This window comes from Erinaceus europaeus, chromosome 12, assembly GCF_950295315.1.
Source record: "Erinaceus europaeus chromosome 12, mEriEur2.1, whole genome shotgun sequence".
NCBI lineage: Eukaryota > Metazoa > Chordata > Mammalia > Eulipotyphla > Erinaceidae > Erinaceus > Erinaceus europaeus.
In genome coordinates this window covers 81708173-81727851 of record NC_080173.1, presented here as the reverse complement: position 1 = coordinate 81727851, position 19679 = coordinate 81708173, and the positions used below count along the sequence as shown (strand labels likewise).

At 47.7% G+C, this 19679-nt stretch overlaps 1 protein-coding gene across 1 annotated transcript; it reads right to left on the bottom strand.

Annotated features, from left to right (window-relative positions):
- Positions 1-375: 375 nt before the first annotated feature.
- Positions 376-19526, bottom strand: CTNS (cystinosin, lysosomal cystine transporter). Its single transcript, XM_007520986.3, has 12 exons — positions 19187-19526; positions 15925-16004; positions 12064-12142; positions 10498-10582; positions 5773-5876; positions 5519-5650; positions 4461-4560; positions 4249-4368; positions 3203-3373; positions 1959-2076; positions 1617-1731; positions 376-1264 (listed from the first exon to the last, which is right to left on the bottom strand). Exons 2-12 carry the CDS (start codon positions 15983-15985, stop codon positions 1210-1212), a joined length of 1140 nt encoding a protein of 379 aa, XP_007521048.2. The 5' UTR covers positions 15986-16004; positions 19187-19526; the 3' UTR covers positions 376-1209.
- Positions 19527-19679: the final 153 nt, after the last annotated feature.

Here is a 19679-nt window from a genome sequence, read left to right as displayed (position 1 = left end):
TGCTGCTCCCAGCAACACACAGGTATGTGGGCTTGGTCAGGTTGCAATCTGATTTAAGACTTGTGGAAGAGTGGATAATAGACACTGCCCCTGCCCCTATGCCCAGTGGTAGTAAGTCTTACACACTTTACTTAGACCAACTTCACAGTGCAGTTTGAGCAGTGTGCCCTTGACAATGCAGACGTGCTGTGTGGGACCTACCTGGTTCTTAGTAGGCATCTTGCAGGAAGTGCCAGTGTGGCACATGGCCACCACGAGAGCAGCAGGCTTCACAAGCCTGAGGGTTTCTTTACACCAAGTAGTTACAGCCATCCCCCTAAGCACTGGGTTCTGAAGGTCAGCATACTACCCCCTGCATCTGACCAATGGTCACTGTACAGAAACAAGTCAAGGTTTAATGAGGGGTATAGGCTACTTAGCCCTTGCAGGAAAAAAAAAAATGGGTTGACAAATTCAAGGCTTGTACAAGGCACATCCTGGGACCTGTCATTCTTGCCACTGGAAGGACAAGTGCTTGGATGGGAGGGATTTGGGTTTGGGGTTGGGCCCATGGGAGTTGTGTAGAGTGGTCTCAAGTCCTTACCTGAAGCTCCAGAACAGACACAAATTTGAGTCTCAGAGCTGGGGGAGGTGAGGGAAGCTACTCACCCTGTGGCAGGTCTGATAGGCCTCTAAGGCACAGAGTGATGTGTGTGCGTAAGGGTGTCCTCACTGCAGGTGTAGGATAAAGGGCAGGTGGAGGGGTTCACATGGGGCCTCTGGTGCTGGAAAAGTGGAGGGAGGCAGAAGGCAGAGGAAAGCGAGCCATTCACTTTCAAAACATCCCTCCAAAAAAGTCCAGGAGGGATTAGTGTGATAGAGACGCAGAGGGCACTGGATGCAAGCCTAGTTCAGAACCCATCCTGATCACCTTGAGTCTGACTACTGTCTCTGCTGTGTCCTGGCCTGTCCTGAGCTTGCAGGCCTTGGAAGCTGAGTTATAGGAAGGTGACAGCCCAGGAAATGAGCCCCAAGGCCTAACCCCGAAGTTGTAGTATCCCACCACCAGCACCTCTCAGTCCATTAGGCATAGCACCTGACTGCTTAGTCTCTGGAGACACAGCAGTAGAGGCAAAGTGTCCTTGGCTCTCCCAGCTCCAAGGTCAGTCCTTCAAGCTGCTCCCAGAAACACTGGTTGCTTAGGGCAAGGCCTTCGGCTCCAGACTTGGCTCACAATCCTGCCTGGGGTGGGTGGCTCCCAGAACCTGTGCGTGCTGCTTGAAGCCTTAAAGAAAATAGAGATGTGGCATCAAGATGTCCGGCCAGAAGGACTAAGGCCTCTGGGGAGACTGGAGGAGCCAGCAGTCTTCTGGCTTTCAGTCTCCCAGACCAGTTATGTGTCAGTCCCAGAGGGAGGCTCCTGCCTGGCCCGGGAGAGTCCTAGAGGAAGACAGGCTGGTTTTTGTTTTAAGACTATTTTGGTCTTGAGGAAGAGAGCGTCTCCACTGTCAGCACACAAGGCCAGCCAGTCCTGTGCTCCCGACTGCTTTTCCAGCCTTCCTGGTCGAACCTTCCCCACCAGAGGATGAACTGGGCTGTTACACAGGGTCCTAGGGTCCTAGTTCATCTGCTCATACCCTGGTTTCTTTCTGTATAAGCAGAAGTGCTGGATGAAGAAGATGACATCGAAGAAGATGGAGAAGAGGCCGAGTCCAAACTTGGTCGGGTCTCCAAATATCAGGGTCCATTGGTCTGTTAGCCACCAGAGGGGGACAGAATTCAGCGTCAGATTGGCTGTTCCCAAGCAACTAAAGCATATGGGGCCATGGGGTAGGAGTGGGGAGGGCATGTACCCAGGAAACCACAGATCCTCTAGCTGCAAAAGTCCTGTGGTGGGACGGGGAAGAGGTGCCCTGAGAGCTGACCCCACCCTGTGCCTCCAGCCCACTGGTGGGCAGGCAGCCTCCAGGCTGACTCACCATTGTTGTACGACTGCAGGAACATCTGGAGGAGGCTGAAGCTGCCCCCAGTGAAGTCCAGAAGCACATTGCCAATGCTCCAGCCCTCGGTGCTCTTGTAGCGGAAGTTCATATAGGCCTGGGCCAGACAGACAAAGAGATGGAGGGTGGTAAGGGGGCTGGGAGCTGACTCATGCACCTCATGACTGTCACTCCAAACAAGGGTGGCTCTGATAGCACCCACTCATGTGCCAGGGTCTCGGCTCCATGGAACACAATGACCTTTAGGCTTTGACAAGCCCTGGCAGAAGCAGTGTGTGCATGCAGTAAGCGGGCCCTCCTCCTCCTCCTCCTCCCTGCACCTCACAACTCCAGCCAAGGGATGGCGAGGTGCTGCCCTTCCAGTTTCATTCTGCTCTGTTCTGGAACAAAATCCTCATCTCAGACTTCTACCTCTGGGCAAACTGCTGTCCTTCCTAAGACATGGACTACAAGGTTCCCCCGGTGCTGGGGATACTGAAAAGGGGGGTTCTCCATGGAGAACTGGGTGGTCGGAGGCGGCATTAATGAAATCCTAGGTTAATGGGTAGAGTCTGCAGGTCTGTAGCTATTTTACACTTGACTCTGTCCCTGCCATTCAGGCTATAAGAGAAGCTGTGCTTGATTCTAAGCCCCCAGATCTGAATAGGACCGATCAAATAATCCAGGTAGGTGCTGAGGGCCAGTGAGTACTATGCACAGGACCACTGAAGAAAACTCTGGACAGGTGGAGGCTCCCTTCTCCCACTTAATCTTTCCTTGTTATTCCCTTGCTGCTGCTTAGGGATAATCGTGGCAATGTAGGGAGTAGGGGAGGTGGAATTGGGTGAGGTGTAAGAGGGAGAAGCCAAGGGATAGAGGAGCATAACCCTTGGCTCTCAGAACTAAGCCTGAGCTCAGAGATGTCTCCATGGATTTACTGATTTATTTACTGATTTATTTATTTTACTAGAGCACTGCTCAGTTCTGGCTTAGGGAGGTGCAGAGGGTTAAACCTGGCATATGAGTCTTGTTTCATAACCATTATGTTGTCTCCCTTACCCTCCACTGACTTCCTACATGAGTCCTGGTTAGGGAAAGAGCAGGCGGCAGTCACAGCCTGCTGGGTTTTCCTACTGTGGCCAGAGGCTGCCCCACGGGAGCAGGGCCTAAGAACTGCCCCTCAGTCCCACCCCCATTATGCTAATGGTCATCATGTGAACAGGTAGGCAGGCCCTGGGAAGTACCTGTGGAAAATACTTGATCAGCGTTACTGCGAGCTTAATGTAGGAGAAGCAGAAGAGAAACTGCAGCCACGTGGTTGCCCCGACTGCGGCCACGATCATGGTGATGAGTGCAAACATCCAGGCGAGCACCAGGAAGCCAGTAGCAGGCCAGGACACGCGCTGGTCCCCTCGCTGAGTATGAGGACAGGAGGGAAGGAGGCCCATGGGGTGGCGGAGAGATAGCCCCTGGCACCAGCCACGCTCCTTTCACTTTTCAGGGGTTCGGTGTCAATCTTCTATGAGCTTTCCAGAAGCAAAGACTGCTGGGAATATGACCCCAACATCCTGGAGGTCTGACACTTCATCCCAACCCAGGCTCCTGTGATCCAGATAGAATTCTACCACCTCTGGAATCTGTATGCCACCCCCACCTCTCCTCCCAAGCTTCAGAGTCAGGGGTAAGAAAACCTAGAAAGTTTGTGGAGGTGGGGGCAGGCAGTCCCTGGCTGCTCTTACATGTACAAATGGAACTGCCTGAAGGAAGTGGTGCACTCACAGGGAAGTATAAGAAGTGTGTGTGTTGGGAAGCTCCTGCTTCTGAAACACTACCAGCTCTCTGGCAACAGGGCCATAGCTGGGAGTAGGGAATCCAGGAACCCTCTTCCCCTACTGGCTCCCCACACCTGTCTGCTCACGGTGTCCATCTGCCTGGCCTTCATGGTCCTGTCCTCCAGCTGGGGGATGCCCCACCCTGGCTCTCTTCCCTACTATCATGGGGACATCTCTCTGTCATCCCACTTCCTCAATGTCCTCCTTCCTGCTGGGCCAGGGACTCGATAAGCAGCCTCCTTGTGTCCCTCATCCTAGACCTTGGGCTCCTAGACAGGGTGTCCCATGTGCCCAGCATAAGGTCTAACCTGCTGTGTCCATAGCAGTAGGTAGACACAGAATGAGCACAAATATCTCCTTTCTGTGTCTTCTAGAAGGGCAGGTATGGGTGGCACAGGATGGCAGGTGTTGGCCAGGGTATATACAGTGGAGCAGGTGCCAACAAGCCCATGTCTCACCTCATACAGGAAGCACTGAACTAAGACCACCAGGGTGAGGACAACTGCATGCAGGCTGAAGAAGACATCGTTCGTGTCCACGGGGTTCACTCCATTGGGATGTTGAAGGAGGAACTGCTCCTGTCAGATGGGGGAAGAGGCTGGGGTGTGAGGGGTGACTAGGCCCCCAAGGAGCCAGGGCTGGGCCATAGCTGGTGGGCAGTTCCATATACCTGGATGTAGGGCACCCAGAGGAGGCCAATGTTGAACACGCTGTAGGCCACGAAGCCTGTCAGGTTCAGGGCCACGAAATCAAAGCTCAGACCGATGACACTGTGGGGGTGGAGAGACAGAGCACAGCAGAGGTGAGGAGGGGAGACAGATAAGACCCGGTTTCCCCATGGAGAGCACTGTCCTTTGATCCCTCTCTATAAATGATTGATGACACCCAATCCTATGTTCTTAAGCAGTGGTTTCCTCATCTCACCTCCCAAGATGCCTTCTACCTCCCTCAAGTCCATGGGGGAAGACTGACTGTACTTCTGCAAAATGCAGTCTCTCCTTCCATGGATCCCAGCTTGGCACTCTCCTAAGGTGTGACAGCTGGAGAGTGTGTGTCCCTGTTGCATGAAGCTGTACCTCCCAGACCTACTTTCTTTATTCATTTTACCACAGCACTGTTCAGCTCTGGCTTATGGAGGTGCTGGGGACTGAACCTGGGACTCTGGAACCTCAGACATGACAGTTTTTTTGCATAACCAGTATCCTATCACCCCAGTCCCTGGCCTACTTTAAACTGGAGATCTAGTTGGGGGGGTGGATGGCCAAGTAGTTATTCAGAAGACTGTCATATCTGAGGCGAGTCCCAGGCTTAAGAGCTGAGCAGTATTCTGGTAAAAATAGATAAATCAAATCAATGGCTAAGGTTGAAGGATCCCACTCTGGCACCACGGCATGACTGGACACTATTTCCCGGCACTGGATGGACCAAACACAGAGCAGTTTTGGTGGGCTCCACACCCCCACAGTCTATTCTCCATATCACTGAGAAGCCTATTTTGTTGTTCTCATGGGGGAAGGGCTGGACTGGGCAAACAACCAAATAAATGCCCAGCACTGCAAGTTCTAACAAGGCTCCAAGTGCCTTGGGACAACTCTCTAGAAAGGTCAGGAATAGAGGAGCAGAGGGGGTTGGTCTGAACATAAGACACCCCCAGCCTTGCTGGAATGCCTGACATATGCTCCCCCTCCCCGCCTTCCTATGATCTGCACCCAAAGCTCAGTGGGTTACCTTTTCCGCCTCCAGTTCTTGATCACCTGAGGATAGAAGGAGATGGACCAGGCCACAAAGTAGATCCACCCAATCACCTGGTTGATGATGTTAATTGTGTGACTTCGGGCCACCAAGAAGATTATCCTAGGGCTAGAAGGAATATAGAGAGTGGGGTGGGCAGGGACCAGGCTTCTGGAAGAAATATCAGCACCAACACCCCCACTCCCCACCCCCTTGTCGGGCAAGGCCCGTGTTGACAGCAGCCAGCCTACCCAGTCTGGTTGGAATGATTTCTGTGCAGGTAAACGGTAACTTGTCCAACATTTTGAGATACCACTTGGAAAGAGGAAGCTGTGACTCCGGGAGGCACCACAACCTGTTAGGAAAACTGAATTAGATCTAGTGGCCTCACTGAATACCCAGCTCCAGGCTGCATACTAGGGACTAGGGAGCCGTTGGCCCTCAGCCCCTGCCTTTAGAGCTTGCCAACAGAAAGGAGAGAGGCGAGACTAGTCTGCCAAAAATAACCCTGCCCTGAAGCTCTCTCCCCCCTGGCTTGTCTCCCAGGGAAGAGAGAATGGCTGTCTTCTCACTAGCCATGCCCTTTTGGGTGAGTTCATCAAGCTCTGCTCTCAGTCTGTTCATCTCTAAAATGGGAGAACAAAAGTGTCCACCCTGCAGGCTTGTTGTGAACAACACAATGTCCATGAAGCTTAATCGATTGCTCCTGGTGGACTATTATTATTATTTTAAATTTGTTATCTTTATTTATTTATCTGGTATAAAGAGCCAGAAATCAAGAGGGAAGGGGCAACAGAGAGGGAGAAGAGTGGCCAGGTGGTAGCGCACCGGTTAAGTGCACAAAGTACAAAGTGCAAGGACCAGAGCAAGGATTCCAGTTTAAGCTCCTGGCTCCCCACCTGTGGGGTGGTGGTGGTGGTGGTGTCACTTTTCACAAGCGATGAAGTGGGTCTAGAGGTGTCTATCTTTCTCTCCCCTTCTCTAAGTTACTGTCTGTTCTATCCAATAATAATAAAAAAAAAAAAAAAAAAGGAAAAAATGGCCTTCAGGAGCAGTGGATTCATAGTGCTGGCACTGAGCCCCCTGGAAACAAAGGAAAAAAAGAGAGAGAGAGAGAGAGAGAGAGAGGGACAGAGACAAAGAGACACCTGCAGCACTGCTTCACCACACGCAAAGCTTTCCCCCTGCAGGTGGAGGTTGTGGGCTCGAACCTGGGTCCTTGTGCATTGTTAACATGTGCACTCAACCAAGTGTGCCTCCACCTGGATCCTACTATTGTCTTTTTAAGATAGAGCTAGAGAAAGAGAGACAGAGAGAAACAGAAATACCACAGCACTGCTTATGAAGCTGCCCCTGGCATGATGAGTGGCCAGGTACTCATGTGATGGCCAGGTACTCAAAGCCAGGTCCTTGCACATGGTAAGGTGTGTTCTTTACTGAACGAGCTCTCCCCCAGCCCTGTTGCTTATGTTAAACAGAACATCCTGGCAATGTCTTTTCCCAAAAATTGTTGAATACTTATTAAGTTCCCTCTGGAACGAGGCAGGAAATAGAGCAATCAGAAATTGATCACAGAGGGGTTGTATTGTTAGGTGGAAAACTGGGAAGTGTTATGCATGTACAAACTACTGTATTTTATTATTGACTGCAAACCATTAATCCCCCAATAAGGAAATCAATAATAACAAAAAAGAAATTGACCACATGAGGCAGAACAAAGTCATAACTATCACCACATTTAGGCCCACAAAATATAGCACTTTTACTGAGTGCCTGGTATAATCCCACTATTTTATATATATATATTTTTTTGTTGTTTATATTTTTAAAACTATTTTATATTTGTTACCTCTTTGAATCCTCACAACCCATCAGCAGTCATCAACCTTATGTGTACAAATGAAGTAAAGCTTTTTGCCCTAGGCTTGCAGACAAGTATTATAAGATCCCCTGTCCCCAAGTTCTAGCCAGTATTTTCCAAAGGCTAGGTTGCTGACAGGGTAGAGCTAGCTACAGAGGCTTCAGTAAATGTGATCTGATTCCCAGCACTGAATTAAAAACAAAACTAAACTCTAACATTTGTGCAGAAAACTGTATCCAGCACCCAGGCCAGGAAACAGCATTTTCAACATCCCAGAAACTCTGTCCTGCTCTCCTCTAGTATCACCTGGCGTCCCCCCCACCCCATTCTGACTGACACCGTGGTTCCACTTTGTCTCTGTCTGCACTTTATGCACAAGAAACTGTACAGTTAAGGCTCTGACTGATTGTCACTTATTTTAAGAAGATAAGTGGTCAGGAGGCAGCTCAGTGAATAGTGTTGGGCTTTCAAGGCTGAAGGCCGCAGTTCAATCCCTGTACCACATGTGCCACAGTGATACTTTGGTTCTGCCCACCTCTGCCCCCTGTCTCTCATGGCACATATTACCATGAGCAAGAATCTGGGTCTGTGCTCTGAGCACATGGGAACACCTACAGGGGGATGTTTCATAAGTGGCGGAGTGATACTATGATGTCTCTCCTTCCCTTTCTCTCACCTTCTATTTAGAGGAAAGAGAGGGAAAAAAAAAAGGTTGCCAGGAGTTGGTGGAGTCATACAGATACTCAGACCCTTTGACAATTCTGGTGAGAAAAAAAAAGACAAAAGATAATACATTCATTTAGATATTTGGCCCCAAATTAGGTGATCATCATCCATTCCTCAGACTCTACATTTGATCTGTGGATCAAGCTAGACCTCGGAATTGAGTGCCAGAACCTGATGTTATCCCAGCAGGCTTTTCCTACCCCACGAGGTCTCATATCCTAGGGGAAGCTAATGAGGTGTTCGCCATGGATGAGTCACCTCTCACACAAGATGCTTCATCTGGTCAGGTGTCAATACCGTCTGATTGCCAGGGGCTCAGGGCCAGTTTGTGGCTCATCGCTACAACCAGAACCTCACGGTGTGCTGCATGGATATCAATTTCATTCCTGTTTTCATCCTGTCTTTTTTTTTTTTTAATTTTTGTCTTTTATTTATTGGATAGAGACAGTCGGAAATCGAGAGGGAAGGGGAGATAAGAGAGGGAGAGAGACAGAGAGACACCTGCAGCCCTGCTTCACCACTTGTGAAGCTTCCCCCCTGCAGGTGGGGACCAGGGGCTCGAACCTGGGTCCTTGCACACTGTAACATGTGCGCTCAACCAGGTGCACCACCTGGCCCCCATGCTTTTTTTTTTTTAAATGCATTTAGAAATAATTATTATTTTAAAGATAGAGACAAAAAAGTAGAGGGGCAGAGAGAAAGAGACAGTGAAAGAGACCAGCATATCAGTGGGGTTCGGCCTTGAGCCTGGGTCATGCACAAGGCAAAGCAGCATGCTGTCCAAGTGAACTATTTCAATGGTCCGTATTATTATTAATTTATTTTTTGGATTACTTATGAGACAAAGTTTCACATGAAGAAGACAGATGAGAGAAAGAAGCCGGAGAACACTCTGGAACATGTTGTGCTAAGAATTGAACCAGAAACCTCAGGCATCCAAGCCCAACGTTCTACCAGTTGAGCCATTTTTTCCAGTCACTGCATTTTATTACTTGAATCACAGGACAGTGAGAGAAGCTGGTATCTACAGCACCAGGCGCTGAACTCAGGGCGTCAGAGTGCAAGTCCTGTGCTCTGCCAGCTGAGATATTGTCTAGCCATCTTAATCCTTGTTTACTTTCTACATCACTGTCTCCCTTATTGATGCTTTTTATCTAGTTGATAGGTAATGGTAATTGGTAATCTGAATATTGGCAGATAAACACACAGATACGAAGGTGAGGGAGATAGCAGAATCATACTTTCATGCCTGAGGCTCTGAGGTCCCAGGTTCAGTTCTCACTCCTCACCTCTCATGCTCTTATCCTCCACAAGCCACAGCTGTGCAGTGCTCTGGTAGAACACACACACACACACACACACACACACACACACACACACACACACACACTTGAAGATCCACATCATCTGACACGTAGACTTTTAATAGCAGGCTTGGGATGATCCCAAGACTCTGCATTCCCTCCCTCACTTTCTCACTCTCTTTCTCTCATCAGCTCAGGTTTGTGGTGGTACTAGAAATTAAATCTGGGACCATCAAGCCTCAGGCATCAAAGCCTGTTGTATAAGCCACTATGCTACCTTCCCCAGCAAAGATTCTGCATTTTCCCCCTTTTTTTTCTTCTTTTTTTGCCTCCAGGCTTATTGTTGGGGCTCTGTACCTATACTATGAATTCACTGCTCTTGGAGGCCATTTTTTCCCATTTTGTTGCCCTTGTTGTTGTTGTTACTGTTGGATAGGACAGAGAGAAATGGAGAGAGGAGGGGAAGACAGAGAGGGGGAGAGAAAGACAGACACCTGCAGACCTGCTTCACTACTTGTGAAGCAAACCCCTCCCCTTCAGGTGGGGAGCCGGGGGCTCAAACCAGGATTCTTACGCTGGTCCTTGCGCTTCGCACCATATGTGCTTAACCTACTGTGCTACTGCCTGACCCCCAGATTCTGCATTTCTAACAGATGTTCAGGTAGGGATAATGCTAATGGTTCATAGCCTTTGAGTAGCATGGTGTAGAAAACCATCTTAGGAAGACCTTGAGGGGGTTGAACTGTCATGTGGAAAATTGAGAAATGTTATACATGTACAAACTACTGTATTTTACTATTAACTATGAAAGATTAATCCCTTAATAAAGGGAAAAAGAAACATCTTTTTTTTATATATATATTCTCAGAACCACTTTGCCTCAGACTTATTGTCATTACTTTCCAAATTTTATCACTATGGTATAACACACCCAGCCTCAAAGAAAGCCACAAGACCAAAGTCTGAGGTTTCTAGAATGGCAGGGATATCGTATGGTATAAAGACAAGGTGGTATTTTCACAAGCTGTTAATGCAGATGTGTTACCCAGATGTTCTCCACCTCTCATCCAAGATTTATCACTTACCTCATCAGGAAGCTCAATGATAGTGACATTTTTTGAACGGAACGTGATTTCAAAAGTGATCACCAAGGTTTCATTTAAGGGTTGCCTGTGGAGGAGAAGAGTCTGGTCACTTGCTGAGAAAGGGGTGAAGACCTCAACCCACACTCAGTAATTCACATGGAGCCTATCATTTCTCAAGCAATTATGGTGGGAAAGTGCTCTGTGCTTGGCCCTCAGGGATAGGAAGGGGAGTCCCTGCTCTTCAGGAGTTTTCTGTGAGGAGATAAATCTTCCCCTGGGGAGGGTGAGAAACTGGCTATGAGTCACAACTGAGGTGTCTGGAAGCTGACAGGACCATGGCATCTTCTTTGTGGGAAAGGCTTCCTAGAGACTTCAGGTCTAAGCACAGAGTCGTGTGTCCTGGGAAAGGCTGGAGATTAATCTGGGAGCTTTCCACAAGGTCCTCACATCTGGTCTTAGAAGCCTTGAACCAATTTGGAAGGCAGTGGAAAGTCACTCAAAGGTTCTGGAGAGAAGGCAAAGTCATGAAGAAGGCATACATCCTAGAGTCCAAGGTACTGATGTGCAAAGGTGGCAACAGCTGAGGGACAGAACACAGAACTGCTAGGAAGCCTTGGTCTCAAAACTTTTTTTTTTTAACACTTATTTATTTTCCCTTTTGTTGCCCTTGTTGTTTTTCATTGTTGTAGTTATTATTGTTGTTGTTATTGATGTTGTTGTTGTTGAATAGGACAGAGAGAAATGGAGAGAGGAGGGGAAGACAGAGGGGGAAAGACAGATACCTGCAGACCTGCTTCATCTCCTGTTAAGTGACTCCCCTGCAGGTGGGGAGCTGGGGGCTTGAACCAGGATCCTTACACCGGTCCTTGCGCTCTGCGCCACCTGTGCTTAACCACTGAGCTACCGCCTGACCCCCAAAACTTTGGTTTGAGCTCAAACTTCCCCAGAGAGGTGAAGGAAGAAGTGTAAAGAGAAAAAGACAGTGTTCTAGATCTTTATCTTAGGAATCTTCATGGTTGGAAGGTAGGAGGAGGGCAAAGCAGCTAAGGAGACAGAAGAGGCAGGTTCTCTGGCATAGTCTGGACTAGGTCTGCACCCTCATGTCTGCACCAGCAGAGAGACTAAGAGTTGACAAAGACTCAGAAGAGGCTAAGTGGGGATGGCCTATGACTAGGAGTCACTTCTGCTTCTGGACAGCTCTGAAGAGCTGCTGAGGAGCTCAGCATGTTGCCCCTGACCTGCAGGTTGCCCTTCAAATGTTTAGAGCCTTGGCAGGTGCTACTTGGACGTCTGATTACTGATCACTTAAGGACGGGTTTCAATTTAGGGAAAGGTACACATCTCAGGAAAGAAGCCCTCTTCTTCTTCCTTCTGTCAGAAACAAGGTTCAGTATTGGGAGGAGAGGGATTTTGGGACATCCATCTGAAGCTGAGAACTAGTGCCTGTTTATATGACTTGTCTTAAAGTGTAAAGGAATGCATGTCACTTTTAAAATATGAACAGAGGAGCCAGGAGTCATCATTGACCCAGACAAGTAGAAGGAAGAGCTGAGCCTGGGGTCTTACCGAAGGATGATGCTGACATTGGTTGAGCTTCCGTTTTCCAGCTTCACGGTGGAAGGAACAGCGAGGTTGTCCATGGCCTCTGGAAAGACCCAAAACAATGATGTGAATCATTAGCTCAGAGAATTCAGACTCATGAGAAGAAACTGGAACAAAAGCCCTTGATATCTGAACACGAGTCCTGATCATGACCTCCTGGGTAAAGACGTGGAGGTCTAGAGAGGTGAAGTGGTGGGTGTGAAAATTTTAGGCCTCATCTTGCTCTTCTCCCTCCCATCACCATAGAGACAGAGGGAGACAAGGCTGAGCAGTACGAGCCTTCTCCCCCAGATACACTGAAGGGTTTTGAGGGGCTGTGGTTGGGTCACTTGGAGACAGCTTTAGAACTGTGGAATTCAAAAGTCCTCTTTGGGCTCCTGCACTAACCCAGTCCATTTCAGTCACAGGTCCCCTTCCTGGGGTTGCCTGTGCTGGAGACTGTGTGGGGGTGGGGTGGGGGTGGGGTGGGATAATGGTAAACAACACATACTATTTCACTATCAGAAATTTCTCCTTAACTTTTTAAAAGTATTTATTTCCTTTTTGTTGCCCTTGTTGTTTTTATTGTTGTTGTAGTTATTGTTAATGTCATCGTTGTTGGATAGGACAGAGAGAAATGGAGAGAGGAGGGGAAGACAGAGAGGGGGAGAGAAAGATAGACACCTGCAGTCCTGCTTCACCGCCTGTGAAATGACTCCCCTGCAGGTGGGGAGCCGGGGGGCTCGAACCGGGATCTTTATGCCAGTCCTTGCTTTTGCGCCACGTGCGCTTGACCCGCTGCACTACCGCCCGACTCCTTAACTTTAAGGTGTTAACTTAGAATAAGACAAAAAGACTTCTGGGGTGTGTTGGAAACAGACTGGGAAATACCAAACACTCCAGAGAAACTTTGCTCTGGGGAAGGAGTATCTGGATACTACAAGAGCAATGGATTCCTCATGAAGGCACATGATCCCCAGTGGTAACCCTGGTGATAATTAGGAAGGGAAGAGAGGAAGGAGTAAATAAAAGATAGAGAGACTCTGAAGGCTAATCATAGTTAAGGTTTTTGCAAAGCAAAAGAGAAGACAGGGCAGAATAAGGTTCAAAATCCAATTCTAGTTTTCCAGATTCTTCTCATTCTCCTTTTTTTTAATGCCAGAGCAATGCTCACTCTAGCTTATGGTTGTGCTGGGATTAAATCTGGGACTCGGGAGTCAGCTGGTAGCACAGTGGGTTAAGTGCAGGTGGCACAAAGTGCAAGGACTGGCTTAAGGATCCTGGTTTGAGCCCTCGGCTCCCCACCTGCAGGTGGTTCACTTCACAAGCAGTGAAGCAGGTCTGCAGGTGTCTATCTTTCTCTCCCCCTGTCTTCCCTTCCTCTCTCCATTTCTCCTGTCCTATCCAACAATGATGACATCAATAACAACAACGATAACTACAACAATAAAACAACAAGGGCAACAAAAGGGAATAAATAAATAAATATTAAAAAAAAATCTGGGACTTCAGAGCCTCAGGCATGGAAGTCTATTGCCTAACAATTATGCTGATTTCCGTAGGCCTTGAGTTAAATGTGCAAGGACCCTGGTTTGAGCCCCCGGTCCCCACCTGCAAGGGGAAAACTTCACGAGTGGTGAAGCAGGGCTGCAGGTGTCTCTCTGTCTCTCTCCCTCTCTATCACCCCTTTCTCTCTCTATTTCTGGCTGTCTCTATCCAATAAATAAAGATAATAAAAAGATTTCATTTATTTATTAATGAGAAGGATAGGAGGAGAGGGAGAAAGAACCAGACATTACTCTGGTACATGTGCTGCTGGGGACTGAACACAGGACCTCATGCTTGAGAGTCCAATGTTTTATCCACTGCACCACCTCCCAGACCATGAGTTACTTCTTAATTGTATGGTAGCTTCTACTCTTTCCTCATGGCAGTCAGGCAAGGAGGTGAAATGACAAAGTGGGGAAGGGATCCTATGTATCCTTTGTTACTTTCTAGCTCACGACAGTGGGGAAGGCACTGGACCCACGCTTCCCTGCATTATAATCCAAAGGGTGCTGGCTGCATACTTTTTCCTTCACAGGACAATGTGTTAGCATTATGAAGAGAGCTTTTCTAAAATATGTTAGTGTGGAATTGGAGTATTGCACCAAAGTAAAAGACTCTGGGGTGAGAATACAGGTCCATGAAAGATGATGAATGACATAGTGGGGGTTGTATTGTTAAATGGGAATCTGGGGAATGTTATGCATGTACAAACTATTGTATTTACTGTTGAATGTAAAACATTAATTCCCCAATAAAGAAATAAATTATTTAAAAAAAAATATGTTAGTGTGGCTTACTTGCACACTCAGGACTTAGTCTCAAGAGTAGGATCCAGCAAGCTGAATGGGGGTTTGCAGTACTTTATGTACTGACCCACAATGAACTCCAAGATCCAAAAGACCTTTTCTATACTTGGACATTGCTTAACCACAAGGTGTGGCTAGAGGAGAATGAGTGATTGTTAAACCTGGAAGAGCTGGTCAGATGATCCCTGTTTTCTCAGAGATTTGAGAGGTCAGATAACTTAAGGTGCAGCTACTGCTGCTGACTTCTGGGAAGCTTTGACACGACTTGCGTTTACACAAGGCACATTTGAAAATCAAGATGTCTGATTTCTGATGATAGCTAAAGCCAAAGATCAAAATGATGGGACGCCTAGGGGTGTTTCAGTATGGATACCTTTACCTAGAAAGGACTTCCGCAATGTTTTAGGTAGTGGGATAATTGCTAGAATGATTTAAGCCTCCAGGGGCTCTGTTTTGAAGGTCATGTCTCACAAGGATGTGCAATCCCTGAGCTGATTTTCAGATTTTCAATAATCATCAGTCTGTATTCTTGGAGGCCTTTAGTCCTCCTTGGCCTGTGGCTGTGTGCTGTTCCTCAGTCCTGTAAGGAAGTTTTTTTTTCCCCTCTGCTTTTTCTTCTGTATTCCAGAGCACTGCTCAGCCCTGGCTTACGGTGGTGCAGGGGATTGAACCTGGGCCTTTGGAGCCTCAGACATGAGAGTCTCTATGCCTGGCAGAACTAGGTGCAACAATGCAGCCAACTAATTGAATTCTGTAGGATCTCTCATGACTCAGAACTCTCCCTGTGATGTTAATGCCCCAGGAACACCTGGCACACTTTATAGATAACAGCTCAGATTGCTGGTGCTTCAGATGGGCATTTATGGAAAATACAGTGAGTGCTACAGACAAAGCAATAAGGGCCCCAGAACATAAGGGCAATTGTTTGTGGAAACATCTGGCTCCTTGTAAAACTCCTGAACCTCATCCCTGGGTCTGTAATCAATTAATTAACTTATTTATATTTATGTAGTTATTTATTGGATAGAGAGAAATTGAAGGCAGGGTAGATAGCATAATGGTTATGCAAAGAGACTCATGTCTGAGGCTCCAAAGTCCCAGGTTCAATCTCCTGTACCACTACAAGCCAGAGCTGAGCAGTGCTCTGGTAAAAATCAATCAATCAATCAATAAATATAAAAAAGAGAGAAATTGAGAGGGAAGGGGATGTAGAGAGGGAGAAAGACACTTGCAGCACTGCTTCACTGCTCATGAAGTTTCCCCTCAGCAGGTGGGAGGCTGGGGGCTTGAACCTGGGCCCTTGCTCATTGTAATGTGTGCTCTTTAAGGGTCTCTGTCACTGCCTGGTACCCTCTGGGTCTGTTTTTACCAAAGGGCAGGCAAGTAAATGAGTTCTGGGTTGTTCTAAACTCTTGAACTACAGGTCAGACTTTCTCTATAATACCATCTTCCCCCCCCCAAAAAAAAATTGATAACTCATTTCTAAACTTACCACAGTTCTCTATGACCTTCAGAGGGAAAAGAATAAAAACAATCAGCCAACTCCTTGCCATGTTCCTCAATTTCAAAGAACTAGGAAGAAAAAAAGCAAGAAAAAGTTCAGGTTAAAGTCGAACCCATTAAGTTTCAGGGGGGAAACCAGCTGGAACCATGGCATGAACAGCACTTAAGAGACTTCACTTCACACCTGTGACCTCATGGGCTTTGCATCATCAGCCGACAGCAGGAGCCCCCAAGAAAGGCTTATCTTTCTTTGCGATATGGGGAAAGGAGCTCATAAAGGTTAAATGGGTTGCGAAAGGTCTCAGTCTGAGGAAGTGAATAGGCTCTTTTTTTTAAACTTCTTTTTTCATTTTTAAATTTTTTTATTATTTATTTATTTGTTATTGGATAGAGACAGAGAGAAATTGAGAGAAAGGGGAGTTAGAGAGGAAGAGAGACACCTGCAGACCTGCTTCACCGCCTGTGAAGCGACTCCCCTGCAGGTGGGGAGCTGGGGACTTGAACTGGGATTCTAACAGGTCCCTGCGCTTTGCGCCACGTGCGCTTAACCCGCTGTGCTATAGCCCGACTCCCCGAATAGGCTCTTTTTATAACTGCTTCTTGATCCTTAATTGACAGTAAAAGAAAAGTACAGTTTTTTTTTGTTATTTATTTGTTCATTAATTTTTGCATGCCCAAGGTTGCAGGTTCTATCCCCAGCACTACATGTACTAGAGTGTGCTCTACCTTCTCTTCCTGTATCTCTGGCTTATGTGAAACTCTTATAAGTAATAAACTAAATAATTCTTGGGTGGGGGTAGATAGCATAATGGTTATGCAAAGAGACTCTCATGCCTGAGAGTCCCAGGTTCAATCCCCCCGCACCATCATAAGCCAGAGCTGAGCAGTGCTCTGGTAAAAAAAAAAAAGAGTGGGGGGTTGGGGCGGTAGTGCAGTGGATTAAGCGCAAGTGGCGCCAGTGTAAGGATCCCGGTTCAAGCCCCCGGCTCCCCACCTGCAGGGGAGTCACTTCACAGGTGGTGAAGCAGGTCTGCAGGTGTGTTTGTCTTTCCCATTTTCTGTCTTCCCCTTCTCTCTCCTTTTCTATCTGTCCTATTCAACAAGGAATAACACCAACAATAACAATAATAACCACAAGGCTACAACAACAAGGACAACAAAAGGGGGAAAAATGGCCTCCAGGAGCAGTGGCTTCATGGTGCAGTCACTGAGCCCCAGCAATAACCCTGGAGGCAAAAAAAAAAAGGGTGCTGTTCAGCACACAAGAGCAGTCAGTCATAAGAGCCAAAGAGATGGCATACAAAGCAGGTCCTTTGCAGCCCTCCAAAGGGTCACAGTAAAGAGAATACAGAGTTTGTCAGGGGTATTCAAATATCATGGTAGTGGTGGTATGATAAAAGAAAAAAAAAATCTGTGTATGTAGGAAAAGCATAAGGATTAAGGAAAAAGACTTTCATACCTGAGACTCGAAAGTCCCAGGTTTAATTTCCCCAAACCACCATAAGCCAAGCTGAGCAGTGCTCTGGGCTACCTCCATATCTCTCATTAAAAGAAACAAAAATATATCTTATTTGTTACTTCTTTTTATTTATTAGATAGGACAGAGGAAATTGACAGGGCAACAAGATACAGAGAGGGAGAGACAAAAAGAGACACCCACAGACCTGTTTAACCACTTGTAAAGCTTCTCCCCTGTAGGTGGGGAGCTGGAGGCTTGAAACTGTTGGCACATGGTAACATGTGTGCCCAACCAAGTGATACACACACACACACACACACACACACACACACACACACACACACACACATATATATATACATACATACATATATGGAACAACAAAAAGTTGATTGGAAACAAAAAACGGCTGATTGGATAGTGAGAGACCTAGGATTGAGCCTGCTCCTCCCCGCAACTGAAGGGAGCTTCTTTCTGTTGTTTTTCCCCTCACCCCCATTCTCTGATTTAAAAAGAAAATTATTTATTCCCTTTTGTTGCCCTTGTTGTTTTATTGTTGTAGTTATTATTGCTGTTGTTACTGATGTCATTGTTGGATAAGACAGAGAGAAATGGAGAGAGGGTGAGAGAAAGATAGACACCTGCAGACCTGACACCTGCAGACCTGCTTCACCGCTTGTGAAGCCACTCTACGGCTGGTGGGGAGCCGGGGGCTGGAACCAGGATCCTTACGCCGGTCCTTGCGCTTTGCACCACCTGCGCTTAACCCGCTGCACTACCGCCCGACTCCCCATTGTCTGATTTTTAAATTTATCTGTTTATCAGAGCGCTATTCAGTTCTTGCTTATGGTGGTGCTAGGAACTGAACCTGGGATCTTTGGTGCCTCAGGCATTAAAGTCTATTTGCATGATCATTATACCATTTCCCCAGCCCCTCGGTCTCTTAATCAGAAAATAATTCAACCTCGAAGAGGCCCCCGAGATGACGAAAAAAAAAAGTTGAGAAATGGGGGCAGGGCGGTTACGCAGCGGGTTAAGCGCACATGGCTTAAGGCGCAAGGACCAACGTAAGGATCCTGGTTCGAGCCCCTGGCTCCCCACCTGCAGGGGGTTCGCCTCACAAGCGGTGAAGCAGGTCTGCAAGTGTCTATCTTTCTCTCCCCCTCCTCTCTCCATTTCTCTCTGTCCTATCCAACAACACTGACAGCAATAAGAACAACAATAACAATAACAACGAGGGCAACAAAAGGAAAAAAATAGCCTCCAGGAGCAGTGGATTTGTAGTGCAGGTACTAAGTCCCAGCAATAACCTTGGAGGCAAATAAATAAACAAAGTTGAAAAATTATAATGTAAAGTGAGAGGGGTTGCAGATGTAGTTCCGTGGCTGTGTGCATTTTTTTTTTGCATATATGATGTTCTGAGTTTGATCCTCCAAGGCACCACCGCCTCCCAAATAATAAAAGCAAAGTGATCGTCACTGTCGTCTAGGCACCTAGAAAACTCTCACAATGCACAGACTATTTTCCTCATCAGTTGTAAAAAAGGCCGGCTCCCGAGGTCCTCCCTTAAAGTCCAAGATGGCAGGGTGGGGTCTCGTCCTGACAGTCCCGGTGAGCCCAGTGTGGCGCTTAGTTTGCCAGCAGGAGCTCCTGGAACTCTCACCTGGCTGCTTCCCCTCTCTACAGCAAGCTGCCAAACGCCGCAAGCCACATTCAGGAAACTAAGCAGAAAGTGGGGAGGAGACCCGACCTGCACTGGGATACAGCCACCCGCGCCCGTGTCTCTGCTCACCACCAGCAGAAGTCTTCAATCTGGAAGGCTGTCCGGTGACAAGAGGCCAGGACTAGTGACAGGGGACGGGACCTTGGAGCGGATGCTGGAGAGCAGCAGGTTGTCCAGCCAACTTGCAGTACCAGTCACTGGGCCTCTGGGATATGAGGAGGGACTGTTGGGGTCGCCCGGGCCAGCTCGACTCTCTCGGGTTCAAGCTCTCCAACACTCAAGAGCTAAGTTGCAGCTGCAAGAGTGGACCAGCTTCTCCAGCCTGCACAGACTTTGTATGAAGGCGGGCCAGAAGTCACCTGACCCTAGTCACCGGACTCGCCCTGTGCACTCTGGGAGTTGTAGTTTTCATTCTCCTGGCGGGACGCAATCCACTCTTTGGTTAACTCGGCCTCAGCAGCTAGCCCGAGTTCGGAACCTTAACTGCACCGAGGGCCTGGCCCTCCAGGTCCCGCCTTCTGTGGTCTTTCAACCAATAGCAGAGCCTCACCACAAGGGTGTA

What these genes read in the sequence shown, in the direction of transcription:
- CTNS (XM_007520986.3), bottom strand. Translation starts at nt 15,985, where the DNA reads ATGGCAAGGAGTTGGCTGATTGTTTTTATTCTTTTCCCTCTGAAGGTC. An exon ending in GAAGGTCATAGAGAACTGTG is followed by an intron (nt 12,143 to 15,924) that starts GTAAGTTTAGAA and finishes GGGTCTTTCCAG; the next exon opens with AGGCCATGGACAACCTCGCT. An exon ending in TCATTGAGCTTCCTGATGAG is followed by an intron (nt 5,877 to 10,497) that starts GTAAGTGATAAA and finishes TTTTCCTAACAG; the next exon opens with GTTGTGGTGCCTCCCGGAGT.